At 39.2% G+C, this 23614-nt stretch overlaps 1 protein-coding gene across 1 annotated transcript in view; it reads left to right on the forward strand.

The window, feature by feature from the left end:
* LOC140240488 (coiled-coil and C2 domain-containing protein 2A-like) overlaps nucleotides 1-21767 on the forward strand; it is a 42664-nt gene extending 20897 nt beyond the window's left edge. The window contains 16 exon segments of the mRNA XM_072320262.1: nucleotides 219-369; nucleotides 1709-1847; nucleotides 2722-2922; nucleotides 5367-5459; nucleotides 7253-7344; nucleotides 7984-8188; nucleotides 10298-10401; nucleotides 11070-11265; nucleotides 11819-11974; nucleotides 12760-12957; nucleotides 13760-13849; nucleotides 14547-14798; nucleotides 15586-15708; nucleotides 16914-16972; nucleotides 17845-18016; nucleotides 18565-21767. Coding sequence (XP_072176363.1) covers nucleotides 219-369; nucleotides 1709-1847; nucleotides 2722-2922; nucleotides 5367-5459; nucleotides 7253-7344; nucleotides 7984-8188; nucleotides 10298-10401; nucleotides 11070-11265; nucleotides 11819-11974; nucleotides 12760-12957; nucleotides 13760-13849; nucleotides 14547-14798; nucleotides 15586-15708; nucleotides 16914-16972; nucleotides 17845-18016; nucleotides 18565-18753 — 2420 coding nt within the window. The 3' untranslated portion in view covers nucleotides 18754-21767.
* Nucleotides 21768-23614: the final 1847 nt, after the last annotated feature.

Here is a 23614-nt window from a genome sequence, read left to right on the forward strand (position 1 = left end):
TTGACTAGCAAAGAACCAGATTTAGGAAGACATGAGGCCCTTGGATAATCACAATTGAACTCTGCTTAAATGCTAGAATGCAACTAGCTGTCTGTTTGAATGAAAGAAAACTTTGCCCTCGAAACTTTACTTTGCTGGTAGAGTGCGCAAAATGTCTGGTTCAATATTCTGAGTTGGCTATAAACTAAAAAAAAATCATTTTAATCTTTACACTGCAGGTAATGCTGTCGTAATTGGCGAGGGAGATGATATGCAGACTTTCAACCTGTTGACTTCAGGCCGTCTCTATGCTAGTGTGGCCTGGGGCCTGTCTGAAGACGGGGCACCCCTCATCCCACCAGCCCTTCCCACTGGCAACAATGCTCTCAGGTAAGTATAATAGCCTCTGTGTTCTCAGACATTGTGTTGTGACTTTCTGAGCCACTGATGTTTAGCATCAAATTAGTCCCTCCCCAAAGTCGACTATTAATGAAGTCAAAGAATCCACTCAAGTCGTACATGGAGGTGATATTAACACATACTGCATCAGTATCTCATATTCCTTATTGTTTATCAAGTGATCCATGTCTTACAAGCGCTGCTATTCAGTAGATCACTCTTTTCCATTGCAGCTGTATCTGCTTCTTCGTTATCCTTGCAAAGTATGACTGTTTCTTTCATTGAGGATTATGTCATTTGTTCTAAATTTTTAATTATGCTTTATAAATTGTACTTTTTACAAATCATTGAAGCAGTGTAATTGGACTAATATTTGCTTTTTATTATGTAGTACCTTTTGTTGGATTAAAAAAAAAAAACACAGTTGAATTTTTCAGCTGAATGAAAGTGTTAAGAGGAGGATTAGAGCAGAATTTGGGGATTCTCTTTCTGAACTACATATATACCTGTACAATGCCTCACAGAGAAGTAAAATAGTGTTATAAGCTGTGAAAAAAAAAATGATATGGGAAATTTACACTGTGTATCACAGTGATTTATAAATATCTTGGCCAATGATACATCCAGGAAGTGTTTGATTGTTTTTTAGCAGAGGGTTAAGGTTCAACCCATTTCACAGTGATTGTGTGCATGGACGTTTATGTTCTATTCACTCTATTCCTTTCAACCTAGATGTATTAAAAATGGTATCTTGTTGAAAACTAGATATTATTAGAGTCAGCATGTGAGCCAACAAGTGGCAGCTGCACTAGAATGTTCCCCAGGGAGTGGACTAGATGCACTTTGAATGGGAATATTACTCCAGTTATTGGGGTAAAGAAACTGGTGTAAGCACTTCTATCATCTTTGCGTGGAGAAAATGTACTCTTGTAAACTGCCCTGACACCTTGTGATTAGAAGAGACTGTTTCATCTATATGCCATGCATTGTCCTATCACCATCTCTTCATCACTCATCATCATCATTACCACACTATTATCCTCTTCCTCCTCCTTGTTATCATCACATCATCATCACTACCACCATCCTCCTCTTCCTCCTCCTTCTCCTCCCCCTCATAACCGTCATCATCATCATCATCACCACCACCATGATCATCATATCTTTACCATCATCATCATCATCATCATCATCATCATCATCATCATCATCATTATCATCATCACTATCATCTTCCTCTTTCTCCTCTTCCTCATAATCATAATCACCACCATCCTCCTCCTCTTCCTCGTGATCATAATCATGATATCACCACCACCAAATCATCCAGCTCCATGAAACAGGTGGATGCCCTGGCAGCCATCGGGGCCACGGGGATCATTGACGACAAGAAGCTAGTGAAGTGGCTACTTGAAGCGAGACTAGACCCCAATGATCCTGCCAACTCCTTCCTCATACAAATGATAAAGGTGTGATCTACTGCTCCTGTTCACCTTTTTCCCCATGTATTGGTCATGTGTAGCATATTTTGAAGAAATGAACTGTGAGTTTGCAGAAGGACAGTAATTTTTGCATATCTATGATTACATATTTTAAGCCATTCTAGAGGGCCTTTGGGTTGTAATAACATTGATAAGTGTTTTTCTGTCAGTGCTCTGTTTTAGTTTTGTTTTTTCCTTTGCAATGTGTAAAGTACTTGCCACTCCCAGTCCCATTTGCTCAATATTTCACATTTCTTTTGCATATGTTGTGTCATGACCATAAATTACATCAAATTTCAGTAGTGTTTACCTGTTCAAGACCTCCCATGATGCTTTAATAGAAAAAAGAAAACTCACAAAATGGAAATAAATGTCCTATTCTCTCCCTCATTATATTTCACCTATGGATACTGGCTTGTAGAGTTCTGCATAAATCAGGTACAAGTGTAATGTGAAATACTGGCAACAAATGTGGACTGAGAAGATCTAATTTATTTTCACTGATTTGATAAACATTATAGTGGACAGCGATGTGAACAGCCATACTATCATCATGTTGCTTCATTTGTCAGCATTGTAAAGAGTGAATTTGTCTGAATGTCTTTTATCGTAATTGTAACAAAAGCAATCTAGTTTTGAATTACAGCAGCCAAATCTTATTGCCCAAAACAGCAAGTCCTGCTGAATTCATTCTTTTGTTTCATTCGCCATTGTCATAGTTATAAAGGGGATATGCATGCATGCCTCTTGAATTGCTGTATTGTGGAGATGAAACAGCAATAACTGAATCCCACTGTTAGGTGTTTTCACTGTGAGAGGTCTGTTCTGACCCCTTTCTTGTCCCCCCCCCCCCCCCCCCAAGAGTGACAAAGGGGAGGAGAGCATCAAGGAGTACTTCCGGCTGGAGCAGCTCCAGAAGGAGTTTGACTTTGTGGCTGACGAGGAGCTGGAGACCAACCGCCGGTTCCGCCTCCTACAGCTGAGGGAGAAGGAGGTGGACGAGTTCCGCAACTACAAGATGGTTCCTGCCGTCGAGAAGGAGATCCCAGAGACATTCTTCCAGGTCACTCGCTTTTTCTCTTACTTGCATTCTGGTTTTGTTCTAATTTGTGTGTGTGTGTTTCATGTTAAAGGACATGTCCACCTTTATAAACGTGTGGATTTTAAATAGTGAATGCAGCAATATTAATAGAAGACATCAGTGAGAGTTTGAGGGAAATGGGACAATCCATTCAAAAGTTATGAATTTGTGAAGTTTCTGATCAGTCACTGCTGGATGAGAAGGCTACTACAGCTTGTGTTGTCCTACACTGTATGTTTACAACGATAAAAAGAAAACAAAGAAAATTCATCATATTTTCACTTTTCTTGCATAATAAAAAAATCGCTTGACTTGCCTCTTTCAGAAGTCAGGGGGGATTCATATTTTCCTTAACATACGTCAGTGACAAGTCGAGGAAACGTGCACTTTTTTCAAAAAGTAAAATTTTGTGAAATTCTTTTTATATTTATGCCTCCGCAACGAAGTGGCCGGAGGCATTATGTTTTCGGGTCGTCCGTCCGTCCGTCCGTACGTCCGTCTGTCCCGTTTTGTTTTTGTCGATATCTCAAGAACCGTGTGGTGGTTTTACATCAAACTTGGTATGAGGGTATATCCTTGGGGGATAATACTTTGTGTGGATTTTAGGGTCACAGGGTCAAAGGTCAAAGATCACAGCTTATTTCGTGAAAAAAATTAGAAATTTCATGTTTTTCTCCATATCTCGCAAATGATTCAAGGTATCTTCATGGAACTTAGTACATATGCTTGTACCGATGGGCAGTGATTATCTAGGGAAGTTGGGGTCATGGGTCAAAGGTCAGGGGGTCAAAAGTCAAGGTCAACTCCTCAAAATATCACTACTTTCCTTAAAATGCAATATGCCTGAAGGTTTTTGTTTTTGCTTTAACTTGATGTATGCATGTATTACCCTATATATATTCTGTGGGAAGTTTCTTGCCAAAAGGTCAAAGGTCAAAAGGTCAAAGGTCAAGTGAAAGTGCTGAATTGCACTTTTTCCTCCATATCTCAAAAGTAACTCAAGGTATCATCATGAAACTTACATATTTATGCATGTTCAACCTAACAGTGATTCTCTTTGGAACTGTGAGGTCAAAGGTCAAAGGCCAGTTTAGATAATGCTATTTTCCCATTTGATACTGAAATTATACTTTTTCTCAATACCTTGAAAATTACTCAATGCATAAACTTATAAAAGGGTCAAAAGTCAAGTAAAAATCATCAGTTCCCCAAATACCTGCACTCTGACATTTTAATCATTCATCCAATTGAACCTAGTTCTAGGAAAGTGAACATTCAGCACATTTGTGGCAAACCTGTCATTTTAATATTTTGCCAATTGTGTGAAACTGTCATCACACATTGTCAAGACATTGTACTATAGACCTATTAGGAGAACCATGCATTATGGCGGAGGCATATCAGTCGCCGTAGCGATATATCTAGTTTCCTTATATCGTTGTACGCATGTGACATCATACACTGTAGTAGCCTTCTCATCCAGCAGTGACTGTGCAGATACTTTAAGAATTATTAACTTTTGAACGGATTGCCCGATTTTCCCCAAACTTTCACTGATGTGTTCTACTATCATTGCTGCATTCACTCAATCCACATGTCTATGAAGGTGAACCTGTCCTTTAATGTGTTGTCACCTTTTCTGGTCTCTTGTTTCTTCTGACACTTTCATTTCAGTCTCACCTCTTTGTGTCATCCTGCTCATTTATGCTTGTTTGTTTTTTTTTTTTGTCCACTTTATGTTCAAGCTCTTGCCATATACCCTAAAGCTTTGAATCCCCTTTGTTTTGTTCCAACCGTTTCATGTCCTGATGTGTTTAAGGCAGCAGTACCCAGTTTGTGTTGGTTAATTACAGCACATGTACATGTAGCTTCTAATAACTGGCATACTGCCTTGTCAAGTCTCTTAATGCACTATAAGGTGATTAGCTGATGTCTCTCTGCTTGGCAAGAATAGCGAGTTTAGGATCTGCGACATGAATTCTGAGACTACGATAATTAAACAAAAAATGGTGGTCTGCACGTACGTGAGACAGCCGTTTTCATTCTCCAACCTGGAAGGCTGCGTCATCTTCGAATAGCATTTGCATCGCAATTCTAAAGCTTACCATTATCATCCCAAGATGTGCTCACTGGAAGTCTGTATGAAGTGAGTGCATCTTTGATGAATGCATTCTTGAAGAGGCATGTCAGGCAGGAAAAGATTTTTTTTTTTTCATTATGCACGTACCTCTGACCAATATGATGAGGTGTTATACATGTACAATTGTTGCCTTCAGTTGGGCATATGGTCCCTTATGAACGGAATATCCCTCTATGAAATCTAAGGCTGAGTTCTCATCCCCTGATATCAAAATGTTTTTACCAAGTAATTTTTCAGTGAAGGTCTGTAACAAACATCTGATTCTATCCTGCGAAATTTGATGCAGGCTTACGAGAAGAAGCTGAAAGAAGAGGACCAAGGTATTGTTGGAGAGGACATGGACAAGAGGAGGATTGAGGTGGCCAAATTCCTGGCACAGGTGAGAAAATGATGCAAGATGAAGCAACAATCAAAGTCATGTATTGTCTGAAAGTTTGCATGGTGATGTTAATGAGGAAGAGAGGTTTGCAGGAACTATATGGCACAAGTTCACAAAGTGGTTTCAATTTACAATGTGGTCTCTGCAAATTTCTTGTGCGTAAATATGATTGACAGATTGTGTATGCCAACAGACACTCAGTAACGTTGATACGGGCATGTCAAAGTTACACCTATTTCTCACTTATTTTAGTTCATGGTCTTAATTTAAACTAACTTTGTGAATTCAGGCCTATGTGCATTCAGTCCTTACATACACATGATATCACAGCAAACCTCTTTCTCACAATCATTGTCATTGTTAATGCATCAGTTGATTTGGGTACAAGCAGGCACTGGCGGGTCTACAAATGATGGGTTTGGTTCTAGCTGAAGCCAGGGATTAAAGGGACTGTACAGTACTGGTTGAGGTGGGGATTCATGTTTTGAACATTCCTAAGTGAGATAATGAGAAACCACTTATGAAATGTGAAAGAGCATGTAATTTTAAGAAGGATTCAACGTTTATTTGATGAAAATTGGTTTTCAAATGGCTGAGATATCCAAAAAAGTGATAATAATAAAAGGCGACAGGCCACACCTTTTATTAGGATCTCTTTGTTTCACATTGTTTTTGGATATCTCAGCCATTTCAAAACCGATTTTCATCAAATAAACTTTCAATACCCCTTAGAATTGTATGCTCTTTATTTACATTCCATAGAGTGGTTTATGAATATCTCGCAAAACGTTAAAAGCTAAATCCTCATCTCAACCAGAACTGTACACACCCTTTAAAGTGAGATATAAATTAACTGTGATTAGTCTGGTTTGTTGTGGTTGGTGACTCAAGGTGGTCAGGAGGGACCACTCTCTTCAGGGCTCCATTTCATAAAAAGTTGCTCTGATGCCAACTCTTGCTGTAATGGCAAGGGTCATAAAAATGACAATAGTGCCACTTCCTGATTGACTGATGCTGCAAAAAGTTGCTTTTCCAGACACTGAGATGTTACATTTTGTTTATAGATAAATCTGAACTCACAAGTGTTTCTGTCCCACTCAGCACTTTCTCTTGTAACTTAGGTTGGCAAAGTGGCTCAGTCAGGAACTAATCTGCCTTGCAATCGAGTGGCTTGAATGTAAGTCCCAGTGGGTCTGGCTTTTATAGCAATATTGTGTGTCTTTGAGCCTTCCACACTCGTAGAGGCAAAATTCTCTCGCCTCAAATAGGACACAAGAAAGAAGTCTTGTGCATGAGACCGTCACAACACATAGACACACAAGATCCCACTTAACTTTGTCACTATTGGAGCAGGGTGGAAACCTTGATGAAGTGGTCTGCCCCCCCCCCCCCCCCCACACACACTCGCACCAGAAAATGGGCAAATGATGCCAACCCCTCGTGATTCATCCCAGACAGCTGGCAACAGTCACTAATCAAATTCCACTCAGCATATTGTGCCATTTGAAAAGGATGGGCATAAGGACTTCAATTAATTTGTAAATTTCACCTGATCATGTGGAAACAGGGACATTAGAAAAAAAGTCCAATAGACTAAACTTTAAATGTCATGGAAAAGCATGAACATATTAGATACAAAGTCAAGTCTTTCATTATCATGGTGACCTTTTTAGATGCAGTGCCACTAGCATTCTATGATGATCATCCAGATAGGATTAGAGATTAAAAAGTAGTAGAGACTATTAAAGCATTGCTTCATGAGTTTTGATATATCTCTTTCGTCATCGTCATAGGTACGGAAGAGAGTGATCCAGAGGTACCGGGCAGCCCAGCATCGCTACACTCTCCAGGATGTCGTGAATGAAAGCTTGGTGCCTGATGTCAGGTGAGACAAAGAAATATGAAAAGTGCATGATGTCAGGGGAATCAACACTTAACTGATTTACATTTTGTAGCCCCAGAAACCACATTACTGTGTTTTGGTGCTGTTTTTGTTGTCGTTAATGTTGTAAACTTATGTGTCAGGATTTGCTTTGCATATCCTTTCTTTAATCAGATTGTGGAAATATTTAAGGGAAATAAAGTGATATTTTCGTATTTCAGTATTCAGAATTCACTGTAATTCATAAGTTTGAATAACAAAAAATTCTCAAACCTCTTGTACAGTAGTTTATGTACAAAGTGTAATTGTTTCAATTGTAGACTTTTAACAAGCCTCTTAATTGCTAATTTTGTAAGCAATTCTTTAATTGACAGTGAAGTTACAAAGTTTCAAATTCCTTTTTCTCTTAGTTTTGTAATTTTTTTTATCTGATTTTGTGCAGATTCATTGAATTGAAGCATTTCATTCTGTTGAACAGAATAGAATCAATCACAAAGGCTATGACCAGGAGTAAAGATTAGATAGTACTGCGTGCACAATGTGATCAATAGTGCTAGCTTAGTGACACCTACTTGATGCTGTAGGGTTTGGTGTCCCTGTAAAATATTTAATCTTTCCCCCCATTCTTTTCCTTGTTGTTAGTCTTCTTGGAGCCACATTGGTCAAACTGACCGAGCCGCGCCGCCCCCTCAAGCCCCAACGCAAAGAGCGTAAGACGGTCACAGCGCAGAACCTGACTGGTCAGTCCATCAACCTCCTCATTAACATCGAGAGGGCATTTGAGGTTCCCACAAGGGTGACAGACTCAAAGTAAGTCAGCTCACTCTCTCTGTTCTCACCTTGGACTGTCCTCTGGTAATCAAGAAAGTGACATGACAGCAAGTAGCCCAGTGTAGAGCATTACTAATTCTGATCAAAAAGAGATCTGTCATTTCTATTCCTAGGGAGAACCGTAAATCATTGTGCACATGGCAGATTGTCGTTTACACGCTTCCCTGTACATGGCAGATTGTTGCTAGGCTGTGGGAGTGCGCATAGGGTTAACAACATTCTACCATGTGCGCGACAAAATGTATCATAAAAAATTCAAAGAATAAAAAAAAAAGAAATTAGTTTAACCCTAACTAGGCCAGGCTATTTAGGTACACGTAGTGTAGATCATAGAGCCGGGGGGGGGGGGGCTCCCAGGCCCCCCCTCCAGATCTCGGCCGTCCACCGCGCAATCGCGGCGAAAATTGGCACACACATTGCCTATGATGTAATGTACGGTACCACGAAGTTCGATTATTAAAAAAATTATCATTTATGCTAAATTATGCTAATTTATGCATAATGATGCATGAAATCAGACAATTTGGTATAGATCACTAAATAGAGCTCAAAATGGGCACATTTTTTGTGTAAATATTCTTTTTACTGTCCTGAGCAAATATAAGAGAAAAAAATTGCGGCATCAGAAAAAATTTCTGTAGTATTTTATTGTTTTTTTAATTTCTTATGTATTTCTATGTTTTTTCGACTTTGTGTTTTTCATTGATTTTTCGATGAAACTTGTCTGCGACATTGTTCCGAACAAGAAAATATGCTATTAATTGATTTTAATCAATAAAACCCCCAAATAATCATGCTTTTATGAAATTTGCCTGTAAGCATAGTTTGCATTGATATTGTACACAAATTCACATTTTTGAGCAATTTTTGGTCTGACATACACGTACATATTTATGCGCAACTTCGGAACCGCGTGCCCGGGCATCGCAAATTTGGTGTCAAAAGATGCGGGAGACTAAAAAGAAAAAAGTCATGAAACGTTGCGGCGATAGCTTTTCACGTTAGCGATTCATCGCGCGGAACGTCGAGGGGGGGCCTCGGATCGAGGCCCTCCCCCCCCCCCCCCCCCCCCCCCCGGCCTAGTTAGGGTTAAAAGAGATTGTATGAAAAGATTCTTTTGTAATCAACAATTCACTCTCTCGTAACATTTTATGCTAGGTACAATGTTCCTTTGAAATGGTTTCTGTTTGTGATTTAGACTAGAGTGTCGCCCCTTATCATCCTGAACTTCATCCAAGGTCACATGATGTCCTTCGATGGTTCTCCTTCACCTTCTGTACCCCTATCCTTTCCTTTCATTTATATCTTCATTCAGCATACCCGTGTGATCTATATTCATGGTGTAGCCATGGAAACAAATTATTAAATTATTTAGAAATTACTTCGCTCATAGACTGTAATATGAACCCTTTGATGTGATTAACTGCTTATCTAATACAGGATATAATCAGAGAAATCTCTTTTTGTGTTTACTGTTCTCTCCAGGTCTACCAGTCGGGAGCAGCAGTCTGCAGAGGTTAGTCACAGAGAATGGCTTCTGATATCAAGACATTTGCTTTATCTGTATGTTGCTACTATGGCATTTGTGTGTGTGGGTATTGTGCGCAAGCCAATCAAATACCTTTTGAATGACAAGACCAGCTACTTCATGGACATTCTAAATGTCCCATTCTGTTTACATGAACAATTTATTCATCTGTTCTCACTCTATTGGCTGATGGTCCATTGAGATGAAAATAGAAACACAGATATTTATCTTGCTGTTGTTGTCTCAATAAGATTGTCATAAAGGGTTTGTCAAGGGCTTATACGGTAGTACCTGTTCTGAAAGGAACAAATATCACAGAATGACCCCAAATAATCAAGTGGATCTATGTGCTGTCTGTGTTAATTTGCATTATTGATGTTCTAAAAGCCATACTTTGACGACTCGAAATATAAATGACATCAATACCACAACCATGAAATTGCACCCTCCCCCCCCCCTCCCCTCATACTTGCAGCTTGCTTTCATGGCTGTTCCCATTTGATGTCGATCATGAATGCTGCTTTTGTCACTAAGTGCCTATGATATGGAACAAGGTCCTGTTCTCATGCTTTTACTTGCTATGTCTGTGCCTTCCAGGTGCGTCCCTTTGTGGAAGTCGTATTTCAGCAGACTACGAAGCAGACGTGTGTCGCAGAGGGCGCTAATCCAAACTGGAATGAGGAACTCGCTCTTCCATTTAAGTAAGTCTGACATAACTCTTTGGAAACCTTATGTCATGATAGATACACTGTCAGTGAAGTGGAATTCAGTGGTGCAATGACATAGACTATGGAGTCATAATGATTGTTATGAAAGATATGATATGAAAAGTTGTCTAAACATTTCTGCGATGTCACTGAAATTAAGTTATTGATTTAAAGATCAGTAATCCACATCCACAAGAAAATAAGACCCATTGTGCAGGTACACTTTACACTGATCTACAATGGAAATAACCATGTGGTGCACAGTTTGCGTTTAACATTTTCACCTACTACCACTCTGTTGAATTGATAGCAGACTGTATCAGTTATTCAGACAATATCCTCCCTGATTGACCAGTCCTACAGAGCCTTTCTGCAGCTTCTCATTTTCTGTCAAGTTTATTACTTTTATTCTTGTCTGATATATAATTGTAAAGCTTCTTTTTGTGTATGCCCTAGCCATGGAGTATTTTTATCTCTCACTGTTTTCAAAACTCTTTCATTCACCTTCTTGTGGTACACTATCCGTTATCTTCGTGGGATGCTTAGTGATCTCATGTTCTCCCACACCCCCCTTCCTGCCCCCCCTCCACATTGGTGTTTCACATTTTAAGACATGCAATGTGTATGAGAGTTCTTCACTGAAATCTCTCTCATCACCTCAGAGCACCAAACAATGACTACTCGTCCAGCAACCTGCAGACGGTGCGCGACCAGATCTACATGAACCTCTTTGACGAGGTGGTGATCGACATGCTACAGGATGACCGTGACCGCGGCACCAATGTCCACCAGAGGCTGGAGAAACGCTGGTTGGGCAGCCTCAGCATCCCTTTCTCCACTATCTACTTCCAGGGCAAGGTCAGTAGAGGTCAAGGTGCTTAAAGGGAAAGTTGAGTTTGTGTGTTAAAGTGAGTAATCATCTTCTGCTAACCTTACAATGTGTACCAAAGTCCGTCTTATGTGGATTATGGTAACATGACAGCTTGTAATGATTATTAGCACAGATATAAATAATTTACATTTTGAACGGCAAGTGCGAGTACGTGGTACTCTGAAATTTACCTTGTTATCTATTCAAATTATTCTATGGCTGTAGGATGGACAGAATACTTCATCAGAAGAAGAAATGGAACCTAGGTGGCACTGTGACTATATGACCAGTTCTGGCAAGAGACATGCCATAATTCTAGGCTTTGATGAGTCTCTACTTTGCTTGAGAGTCCCTGTGACTTCAAAAAGTGGTAATAACCGTTCTATGTGGAAATCATAATTTTTAAAATTTTAATGCATTGGGGCCTCCTCGAACATAAACTATATCTGCTCGCTGTAACGTTCATTGGCTAAGATTTTGTCGACTGAAAATTGTTCAACACATACCAGAAGTCTGAACTGGTTTATTGTCACATTTCAGGTGTCTGGTGCTATTCGCGTTGAAGCGCCCTCAACCCTCCTCGGCTACGAGCGCAGCAGAGAGAGCGCTGGTCGAGGCGCAGCCAATGCCACTTTCCTGTCGGTCTTCATTACTGTGGAGCCTCCTCTTGCAGCCCCCGAGTTCTTCAGAGAGAAAGTGAGTGTGGTTGTATCACATGATACTAGCATTGATTGCTTATCATGATTTGCAAATCATACCATAAAATAGAAAGGCGCTGACGGGGTTAGAAAATAGTGTATCTCAAATGTGTCAAATGTTCAGGAGAGAAAAATACCAAAACAAAACAAAACAAAACAAAACGTGGTAGCTGAAGCAACACTGAAATCAGATGAGATTGCCTTTCCATTGACATGCCATACCGGTAGTTGCTTCATTTTTTCTGGATAAGACAGCTAGGATTTAGACAGGACAACCCTAGACAAATTATCTGACAATTTAGTAGTAAAAAAAAATTGATTTTCACCAAAATTTGAGATATAAGATCATGTCACCCCAGCAACAAAAGACTCTTTTTGGAATGTAATTACACTCAGTTTTGCCCTCCTGGTACCAAATGAACTAAGTAAAGGTGTCTGTCTCCACTTTGATGGCACCTCCAGTTGCAATCCCTAACTTGGCAGAGTACACCTTGTGAACCTCTTTATGGGATGCAGAGACCATGGTTTTAATCCTGTGGTCTGTCCACTTCACTGTTCAGACTAGACTCATAAATCTACCAATCAGATGACGGCTCTGATGATGAAAATATATGGAAAAATGAAAGGTGATGCCTTCCAGTAGACTTGATGGTACATACAGTGTAACATGATATAAATGTTCAGTATTATTACCCATATTCTACCACGCCAGAGAAGTCATCATGTTCTTGACTCTTCTCTTTCGTACTCTGTCTGTCTGTCTGTCGCTTGCTTTCTGCTCAGTTTGAGACACTTGAAGATGATGCCCTGCTGAACCAGGCTGAGCTGCTTCAGCTCCAGGTCTCCAAGAAGTTCCCAAAGAGACAGATCACGTCCACCGTCATCGACATGAACGGCAACTCGGTCTTCATCACCCGCTACTTCAAGGCTCTAGCGCCCCCAGCTATTCTCCTCGAAGGAGACGGCCAGAGGAAAATATCGGTTAGTCTCCTCCTAGTATGCTTGAATAGTGCATTGCCAAGTATTTTAACCCGTGTATAAAACAAACAAACAAACCTGTTGCTTATGAAGAATCCCCGACTTCCTAACCAGTCACACTCGTGATATGCTGGAGAACTACGCATAAACATTTTGTTTTTCCTGAATCCAAATCTCGTATACATCAATGACTATCATTTTTTCAATATACTCCATATTTTGAATGATAGCTTGAAAAATGCTCATATTTCATATTTTATAAGGTGGCTTGTTATGAATTTAAGAGCTTTTAGTGGAGACTGCAGTAGCTTTGTAACAGCAGCATATCACACTCTGTTTAAACCATATTAGAGCAATGCAATTACCCCCCCCCCCCCCCCCGGCAATTACCCTCTGGGTAAATACTGGTTAGTGATAAGGTTAGAGTAAAGATTAGGGTTAGGATTGAGTTCAGGATTAGGGTTAGGGGAAGGGGAAGGGTCCGGGGTAATTGCTCTGGGGGTAACTGCCCTAGACTCGTTTAAACATCCTTGCAATGCAGATTTTTTTTTTTTTTTTTTTTTGATTTGTTTTGAGATCTTTTCAAAGTTCCTGACAATTGTCAGAACTTGATTTAGTGATATAATTTCTGCAATATAAAGGTTACTGTATCTTGAGTTAATTGCTAATGTTATTTTGCACATCAAATTATGATTGCAGAGAATAAAATGTGTGCTGTACACACACTGAGTAGAGTCAGTTGATTTAATGTGATTGATTCCATGTTTCTTTCTTTTTGTTTTCCTTTGCGGTTTTATTTTTACAGGAGAGAGTGGCCCGGTTTGTCTCCCTCGTTCCTTCCGTTTCGGACAGTGTCATGTTTCCAGGCGTGTGCAATATCTGGGCAACGTGTGATGTGAGTGCACTATATCTGACTGAGTTGAGATCACGGGAGATAATTTTATGTGGTAGTCTCTTCTTATCAACTCATCATTTTTCTGCCTAATGGGTAAAATAATATCAGCCTCACATGACTTCTGTCTGTTCAGATGTTTGAGCCATTGATGTACATGTTTGCGTTCTATTGTAACAAACAATATGCATTTATGATGAAATTGGCAGCTGCAATCTTCTAAAGGCAGCAGAATGCATGGAATCATTTTGATTAATCCTTGGTCAAATTTTAGAGTATTACTATTGAAATCTGTTGATTTTGAAATCTATTACACTTGACAGTTTCTAAATCCCGTACGACAATTGGGCATACGAGTGTTATGGTAAAAGGTACCAGAAAAGAAGAAATGTTATTTTAAGATTGTTCTAGCTCCTGTCCAGTCATGATAGACTGTCTTGATAAAGTAAAAACTGAATCATTGTCCTGATAAAGTTAAACAAAAACGAATCATTCATGTTAATGTCATCCACAGAATAACACTGAAAGTCTCAGTTAAGACATTTAGAGCATGACAGTTCTGTTTTCAATGGGAATATATATGATATGAGAATGATTTGTGTATATATCACACTCAGTTTACCTATCTGTGGTAGTGTGGGCTTTTATAATGATGCACTTTTCATGTTGCCATGGCAACCTTTTTCCCCCATGACAACAGCAATTCTTGCGGATGCTGCAGGGTGACGAGGAGGAGCATGCGGTCCTCCTCATCAACTACTTCCTGCACATGAACAAGAAGGCGTGGTTGATCCTGGGCCGGGCCATTCCCGAGGGCCCCACAGCCTACGTCCTGTCCGAGGAGAGTGAGGATCAGTTCTGGATCTGGAACCCATCCACGGGGGAGCACTACCAGACCTCCGACAGCTTCTGCCCCCTCAAGGCCATCGACTGCTTGGTCAACGAGGAAAACGTGAGCTCCTTTTCACTCTCTATGGGGAATTGACTACAAGGCATTAAGATAGCAAGGGTATGGACATTAAGATACAACTGAAGCGAGTGTATGACCGTACACTTCCAACCGTATTTCCTTAGAGTAATAATTCCCTCACACAGTGGCTGCAGTGTAAGATGGGCAAACCTCTGGCCTGCAGCAATGCCACTGCCCTAGACAAAAGGAAGGGTGATAGAGTAAAATAGGGATGCAAGGATGATATTATATCAAACTTGATAGGTAATGCTTAGACATCTTTGGTAAACTTCGGTATGAAGGGTTTGATTGAACAGACTAACAGTGTGCAGTGTAATAGAAATCTCTGAACACAGTAGCGCGAAATATTGAAAGTGAAGCATGTGAGTTCTTTGTGCAATGTTTGACCAGTTTGTATTAGGCTCTTTTGTTTTATTTTCATGCCTCCTGCGTGAAGTGTCGCCAGAGGCATTCTTTGTTTTCTAGAAACATGGAGTGAATCCTTTGATGCTAATTCTGAATGCTACAACGTATTCTGTTACCTGTAGCGTCTGAGACAGGGATATTCCTCACAGAGATTAGTTCATTGTAGGCTCTGTTTTTGTAGGCAATGAGTGCAGCAAGTTACATTACAGAGAAAAAGAAAATGTCAATAAGTTTAGATTAATACATTTAGGTACATGTGTATGTGGATGAAAGGAGGAGGTTGCAGAGAGAGTGAAACGATTTCAAGATGATTGAGGACTGTGCACATTATGCTCTCCATGTTGTCTCCCGCCCAACGTTGTAGATCTGGGCCAATATCCAGCTCCAGGAAGAGACGAGTCGTCTGTCCTTTGACCTCAGCCAGGCGGCCCACTGGAAACCTCTCTTTACTAAAGACTTCCCCAACCCTGGTCTCTCCAGCATACAGGTAAGGGTATCCAGGAAGCGATATTTTTTTTTTTTTCGCAGGATGGGAAAGGCATTTATTTGTCTTGGTGACTTGGATAGAGAATAACTATCAAGTCTTTGACTTTATTACTCTCTCTAGCCTTAAGCCTGACGGAATAAACTGTTACAAACTTAATATACTTTAGGAATTAAGAGCAAAAATGAAAACAAGATGTTGAGCAAGACCCCGAATGGGAGTCGAACCACGGACCTTCTGATTATCAGTCCAAGCCCTAACACACTGTGCCAAAGCGAGGCGATGCCGAGATCGGTGGTCATTGTGCTTAAGAAGTATGCGAACACAATTTGTCTTAGGTAGAGTCCCTATAGTCTTAGGTTTCAGACCTTTTTTGTCAGTAGACTGCCGTAGACTTTACACACACTAGTGACTTTCCCATCCTCCAAATAAAAATATAGCATCCAGGAAGGGTCATTGAATTTCATCAGGAACTGTTGTCGTTCAGTTCCACTAGAAACATCAAATGGGATGATATTTATGCAAGTGACAGGTTGGACTTCTATGGTTTTCAATATTCAAATCCCTAGATTAACTTTATACTGTAACAGTGGAAATTTTGTGCAAGTGATTTTTTTCGTGATTGGCGGGGTAAAATGAATTCTGTGTTTTTTAATTTTGTGGTTATGTCGCTGTGATTGAGGGAGCATTTCAAAAAGCTCACTGCTACCATGGTGGTTAAGGGCTTTGGTAATGCATAATTAAATGGTAAGCAGTAAAAATAGTTTGCATTATGACAGCAAATTCTATCATGCCAGAGGACTAGCTATATTGTAAAGAAAACTACAAATACGATTGTAGCATGGAATCCCAACATGTGTTATGGTGGATTTTCAGATACATGAAACCAATGATGCCGTCTCATGTCATGATTTTGTTTGTTTGTTTGCTTGCTTGGTTTACTTCAAGGTTATATGATGATATGCCATTTATTATTTACATGATATTATGAGGTTATTAAGTGATTTGATGTGAAGGATACATGCCATTTATTCCGTGTAATGATACAACATCCAAACCATACTTATTTCACACCTGTGGGACACTAGCTTGAATGAAGCAGGTGCAACAATAAATGTGCAGGCCCACACAGTAAGATTCACTTAAATCTGGTATTTTGTAATAAATATTAACTTCAATGCTAATACATCTTTTTCTTCCTCCTACAGCCAAGTTCGATAGATTATCCAGAAACCAACCGAGATAACGTCATCGACCTGCAGAACAAGTAAGCATTTGCCTTTCTTGCCTAATTTGGCTCTTCAACCTGTTGAGGACGGTTTGATTTTGCTACATGTACAACACGCATTTCCCATAGACACCTGCCTGAGTATACTCGGGACTCATCCTCTATGGGTTAAGCAATTCTTATATGTTACAATTTTCTCTTGAGTCGGACCTCTTCCTGCGATATTTACATTTCAAAATTTTGAAAAAAATACAACACTGTCAGGGAGAAAATAAAAAAAAAATAAATATGAAAATAAGTTCATGGATTATGTTAATCAAGTGTGACTTATACAGAGGTGAAAAGGTTCCTTAGATTACAAGCGCATTTACACTGTAGCTTTCATTAAAATTTTCCATGAACGGGAATGATTGTTTCATCTTATTAAACACCACGAGAATAAAGAAATTTCAGACGTACATCATTCCAGTATTTGCTTTGAGTTCATATTTATTAACAGCCTAAAATATTTTGGCTACTTTGAAATGATTGGTTCAGTTTACCATCCTTTTGAGTTGTAACGGTGCGTTGAAGGACCTATGGCCTTTAATTAATGACATGCAATTGATTAAATGTGATGTGTCTTCACAAAAGCCATATGTTGGGAAAATCATTTTTTGGTTTTTGACAGATATGAATTCATCTGATGCTAAGCTTTAAAACAAGATTTAATTGGCCTACATGTACTTCATTGCAAGGAAAATGTAGAGTAAAAGAAATAAAAAGTTAGAAAACTGCAAAGGTTGTACCACCATATGCATATTTACACACATTTTTCTTCCTTTTATAATCTCTGACTTTATATGAGTAACGTGGTGCTGCATCATATATAAGTGTTAACAGCATGAATGTAATGTACATTACTTACACAGAATTGAGAAGAAGCTTCGCAACTGCGTCATGGACTGGCGCCCCCGCCACATCACACGCTGGAATCGTCACGTGATCCACACCTTCCGCGAAATCTTGAAGAAGCTGGAGAACGCTCCTGACCTCCTCGCTAGCGACAACCCCACCTTGAAGAGCATCACAGACTCGTACAATGTGAGTGTGCAAAGGAAATGTCCAGGGTTAAAATTGCTAGTTCATGGTAGGGAGATGAATCGTATTGTGTGGTGGTTGGATTATTAGCATGCATGTACTGTACACAGGTGCAGTCTAGGTACATTGTAGAATGCCCAGGGCCATTAAACATTGATGTTGGGCTACCAAAATCCAAAAAGTTTATCTTTTGGGGGCCTGATGGGGCATCTAAGTTTAAAAATGGATTGTGATGTTTCCTTTTGTTTGGGGCCAATACATTTCTTTTACTAGCTACCAAAATGTCATATTTAGAGATTTTAGTGGCCCAAACAAGTTAGTGTTAAGCCCTGCTTCACATACTTTATTTGTTCAACTATGACAACATTTTAGTATCACAAAAGAATAACAGCAGTCTCGGGGACTTTGTTATAATGATAGTCACGGTACAAGGCAGGTTTCTAGTCTTTTGCTAGCTGCATGAAATGTATGTTTAAAAACAAACATACATATCAAATTTCAGGTGAATGAAATTGTTGACAAATTTACCTCTTTTATTCATTATTCCACAGATGTGTGGTTTTCCACTGCACATGTCCTACACTGAGATCAAGACGATTGTGGACAAGGTCCAGAGTACGGGCGTCCACAAGAATGAGTCCAACGATGTGGAGTTTGCCCTGGCTGTGCACATCCACCCTTACCCAAACCACGTCCTGTCTGTCTGGATCTACCTGGCGTCCGTCACCAAGCGGAGGTGATCTGTAGCCCGCCCTTGTGAGGGTGGTGGTCTACAGTACATCAACAGTGCCACCACAGACTGGCTTGTGGTGATCTACAATTGGGACACTTGATTTGCGTTGTTACATGACGGTCAGACTGGTGTCTGTTGCCAATTTAAGGAGTGATGCTGTTCACAGTGATTACAGCAATGGAGAAGCCTGCCATGAAAACATAGAGAAAACATATTCCTCTTTTATTGTAAGGAAAATACTGTAAAAGTGGATATTTTCGCGTGACTAATCTTTTGCGCTCAGCGTGGTAAGAAGAGTTTTGTGTGTTTTTAATCCTGCAGTATCAGGATCTCAACTACTGGAACATATGGCAGGCAAAAATATTCGCAGTCTTCTATTTTCGTGCTAGTTTCTGGTTGTGCGAAATGCGCGAAAATTTCCACTTTTACCGTATCAGAATATGAGAATATCTCATCACATCAGAGCTAGGTTCCCATGCAATCAACATCTGTAAGTCGGGAGAGAGGATGCTCACTATCTTGAAGACTGTATTGAAATATTGCATTCAAAGTGTGCATGAGAGCTTTTGCTGTATTTAATGTAAACCCCACGGAAGGTTTATGTTTGGTGCAATAGATGTGGGGACCTGGAGGTACTTAATAGTTGATCTATTTTATATTGTCCTACAGAACTATTCCTACTGTTCTGTGTCATAAGAATGCTAGTTTACTGGAACACGAGATGTCTGCATGTTGTATAGGATGCCATCTCATCAGATATTGTATTCAATTGATGCTTTCTATTGACATCATGCCGAATACTTTTCATTGCTACAAGTTCTTTAATCCCACTGCATGTTACCAATTTCACATCGTGCACTCCTTTTTGAGAAATCTCCCCTTTTGGTGCATTTACCTTCTAATTGTTTTCTCTCAAGTCTGTACTGCTGAGCTGATGAGAACACATGGAGATTATTTTGGACAGAAGATACAGGGCAAGGAGCTAGAAGCAACCCAAAGCAGGGTGGCCCACAGCTGGAACTAGAAATCTTAGCATTTTACACAGAAGATAGAAAAAAATCTTGATGGTATGCGTTTATGTATTGCCCCAAAATGTACGCCAAGAGTATGCAGTGTTGAAAGGTGTATGACCTACTTGAGGACTCTGGCAGCTGTAGGTCTCTAGATGTACTCAAGGGCCATCTAAGCCTCAATGTGGACCACTTGATGGCCACAGTGACTGAGCTGTAATCCAAAGACACACATCTTTCTTTACCAGTTTTCAGTACATTTGGACACTCTGCACTCGTTGGCAAATGTCTTATTTTCAGCACGTCATCAATTTTGGGATATCGGAACAAATTTTGCTGTGATGCTGTAAAATAATATAACCCTTTGTGGACAACCCTGCTGAATTACGAACATACTTTGTCAAGAGATTCTAGTCACCATTTCACAGTAAATCCTGCTGGCTTTGTTAAAAGTTATTCCACTTGGAGTTGAAATATGGCTAACTGCATATGTTGACCACAAAGGTATGAAGTGTTTAATGCAAACAAAAGTGAGATGCTAAAATATTGCCTCTGCAGCGGTGCGATAAATATTCAAAGCAAGTTTATATATTTTGACCTAGGTTGCATATACGTATTCAATGTGAAAGTCAAGCCATATCTTTGGGCCAAGTGGATTCAATGATTCACTGGAATATGATTATATGGAGATGACCATCAATCTAATGCTTCATTCTTGTCATGCTTATCAGTAATGATCAGGATCCAGCTGAAAAAGCACTTTGATGCTGCTATTTTATCTAAACTTGACATTTGACTTTCTCATAGTTGAAAAGTGGTACTTTATAAGAAAACTTAGCAAATACAAGTTGGAGTCACTTTTGTTCCCACAGCGGTGCATGGATATGCAGAGTTTGTACACAAATTGTTTTGATGTTCTGCGTACAGTCAGATTATGGTGTTCAGAGATTTGAATGGCACTCAAGAACAAGTCTAGGGCTATTTTGCATGAAGCAGGGACAGTACTATGTACATACAGTACCTTTGGAACAGATTCTCTTCTCATACATAAAACGTGTGTTAAAGGGGCATTCCAGACAATTTTCGTAATTTCACATCATGTAGTACATATATGTAAATCAATAGCTCCATGCATAGACTTGTGGAATTTATGTGGCCCTTGAGCAGAGAAACCAGTAATCTGAAAATCTTGAACAAATTACACTGAACAGTGTTGATGGCATGGGAGTCTCTCATATTTCAGAAATGTAGCAGTGTAATACCATTACAATACCGCTTAAATTCATCTGTGTAGAATCTTTGTGTATGCATGCCTCCTTCTTTTGTTCTGCTTCCTTGAGCCCCAACGCATGCATTCTTATGGTGAGGCTGCCATGTCATCATCCTTGATCATTGTTGTTATAAACTTTGAAAACATAATTATTCCTCATCCCAGTCACTATAAATTCTGAAACTCTGTCCTCAGTATAACTTATTTATAGTTGTTCAACTGGAAAAGTCTGAAAATCTTCCAGAGGTTCTCTTTAATATACGTAGGTTTTGATGAAATCTTCTCCTTCCAATGGCACAATGTACCTGGCCATTGCCTCTTTGCTGACTATTGTGTGTCTAGGCACCTGGGGTGAACCACGAGAGGTTGGCATCATTCACCTTTTTTTTATGGTTTAGATGTGTGAAATGACCACATTGAATGACTGCATCTAGGGCAAAAATCCATCTATCAGTTTGTACTCATCTTGCCGAATCAGTACTTTATTTATGAAATAAATAAAAAACAGGATACACCAGCACTGTAGATTGTGTGAAAAATGTTCAATAATTTATTGCATAATCACTCTGTTGATACGATGTACAATAAACTTTTGTAAAATCTCTGTACAAGATATGCTGTAGATTTTAATACACATTCCATACCTCATAAAATGTGAAAAATGTAGACATATTAAGTATATTGTAATAAACATGTACCCTTGTGAATAAATTCTCAGCTGTGTATGCAGCATGGAAATAATTATGTTGTATGGTGATTCACTACTAGTATTTTTTTTTCTTTCCTGATTCACTACAAAACTTGCTACTCATGAAACCATAATCTTGCTTAAATACACTTGGAACAAAACAACTTTTGCAGTATTACATAATCTATGATTGAGGAAACAAAAGTAATCATTCAGCCAACAAATCAACATAACAATGATATTTCAGGCTTGAACCTTTGGTTTGTATACACCTCATGCATAGTACATCAACTCAACTTAATGGTGGAAATGCAATACAGTAGATTCTTTTGAAGACACATACATGAAGACTGAAATGAAATGTTATACCATAATGGGCAAAAATATGAAAAGCAAACAACTTTGACCTTGAGGACCAAATTCTTCAGTGTGGTAATACAGGATTTGTTATCTTACTCTTATTCGAAATGAATGTGTACCACTGTATTTCATATTGAAAATACACAAGTTGTACATACGCATGACTATAACATTCTGGAGAATCATCTCTCATTAGAAAAGGCAAGAAATCATTTCTGTGACAAAGTATCTAATATTCATGTAGCAAACCTGACTCATATTGACAGTTTCAACCCTGAGACCACTATGAAGGAATTGAAGAGTTTGACTGCAGAACGGGTTAAATGCCATTTTCAAACATTTTGAAGTCCATCATCACATGGGGCAAAATACAAACATTTCTTTGATATCTCGCTTGAAACATAACATGGAATAATATTTAAGTTATGAATAGAAATATCCCATATTCTCTGATGATATGCTATATTTCTTTTTGTAGCTTTAATCGCAAGTATCTCAAATTAACAAGAATGGAGTTAACTCGTTTTGCTATCAAACTCTTTAATTGAAGGACACCATGCTTCTTTAACAAAATAACAATGAAAAAAAAAACATCACTAGTATTGAATATAAATAAAAATACAGTACAACAAATTTCAGGTTAATCAACACACAAGACCACAGGAAAGCTATGCTTTCAAAGAAATGATGCAATGAATCATGGAGAAGAGTGTGCAGATTTAAATGATACTTGGTCACTGCCAATTACTAAAAACCTGTATCCCATTCTGTACAAAATTATCGACCCCCTGTGTGTTCTGACGCAACAGAAATTAAACCTTATGTTATTATACACACTCTCCAATGTCTATGGCAGAAAAAGGGTTAAAGTGTGTAAGCTTATATCAAGCAACCAGCAATTGCACCATTGTATTTAATAGAGAAATCGAACTTCATGCCAATTTTTTCTATTCTTCAGTTCTTTGAACCCTTTTAATAGCGTTTATAGTGAGCGTCTGATGGTCAGGCCTTTACTCCCCCTCCAAAAAACATTGTCATGCCTGTTAAAGACATTGTCAACGCAAAAACTAAGCAAGAACACACAAGAGAAGACACTAGTGTGCCACATTTTTCAAGACACGAGGAGGAAATCCTTCGTTGTGTGGCAGGATTCCTTCCATTTGCGCTGTGCAAAAGATACAGAAAAATTTCAGGTCACTGTGCCAAACAGTATGTCTCATTTCTTGAAGGTCTGAAGGTTTGGGAAGATGACACAAACCATGCCTACTCTTTTTTAGCCTATACTTGTGTGTGGACAACACTCCATAACCGAGGTGGACTATACATTGTACAACGTTCACGACTCTTATTACAAATTGTTCCGGGCAATTGAAATTGAGACCGGTAGACATCTGTCTACCCAGTTGTTAGTTGAATGAAGATTACAACCTGTGTACTTGAATGCAACTTGAAGTCATGTCATGGAACCGCAACTGAGCAACTAGACATTGAATAGGGCTGCAAAAGGCCGAATTTGAAAGAAATCAACCGATTCTCGAGC

The sequence above is a fragment of the Diadema setosum genome, chromosome 17 (genome assembly GCF_964275005.1).
Source record: "Diadema setosum chromosome 17, eeDiaSeto1, whole genome shotgun sequence".
In the NCBI taxonomy this organism is placed as follows: domain Eukaryota; kingdom Metazoa; phylum Echinodermata; class Echinoidea; order Diadematoida; family Diadematidae; genus Diadema; species Diadema setosum.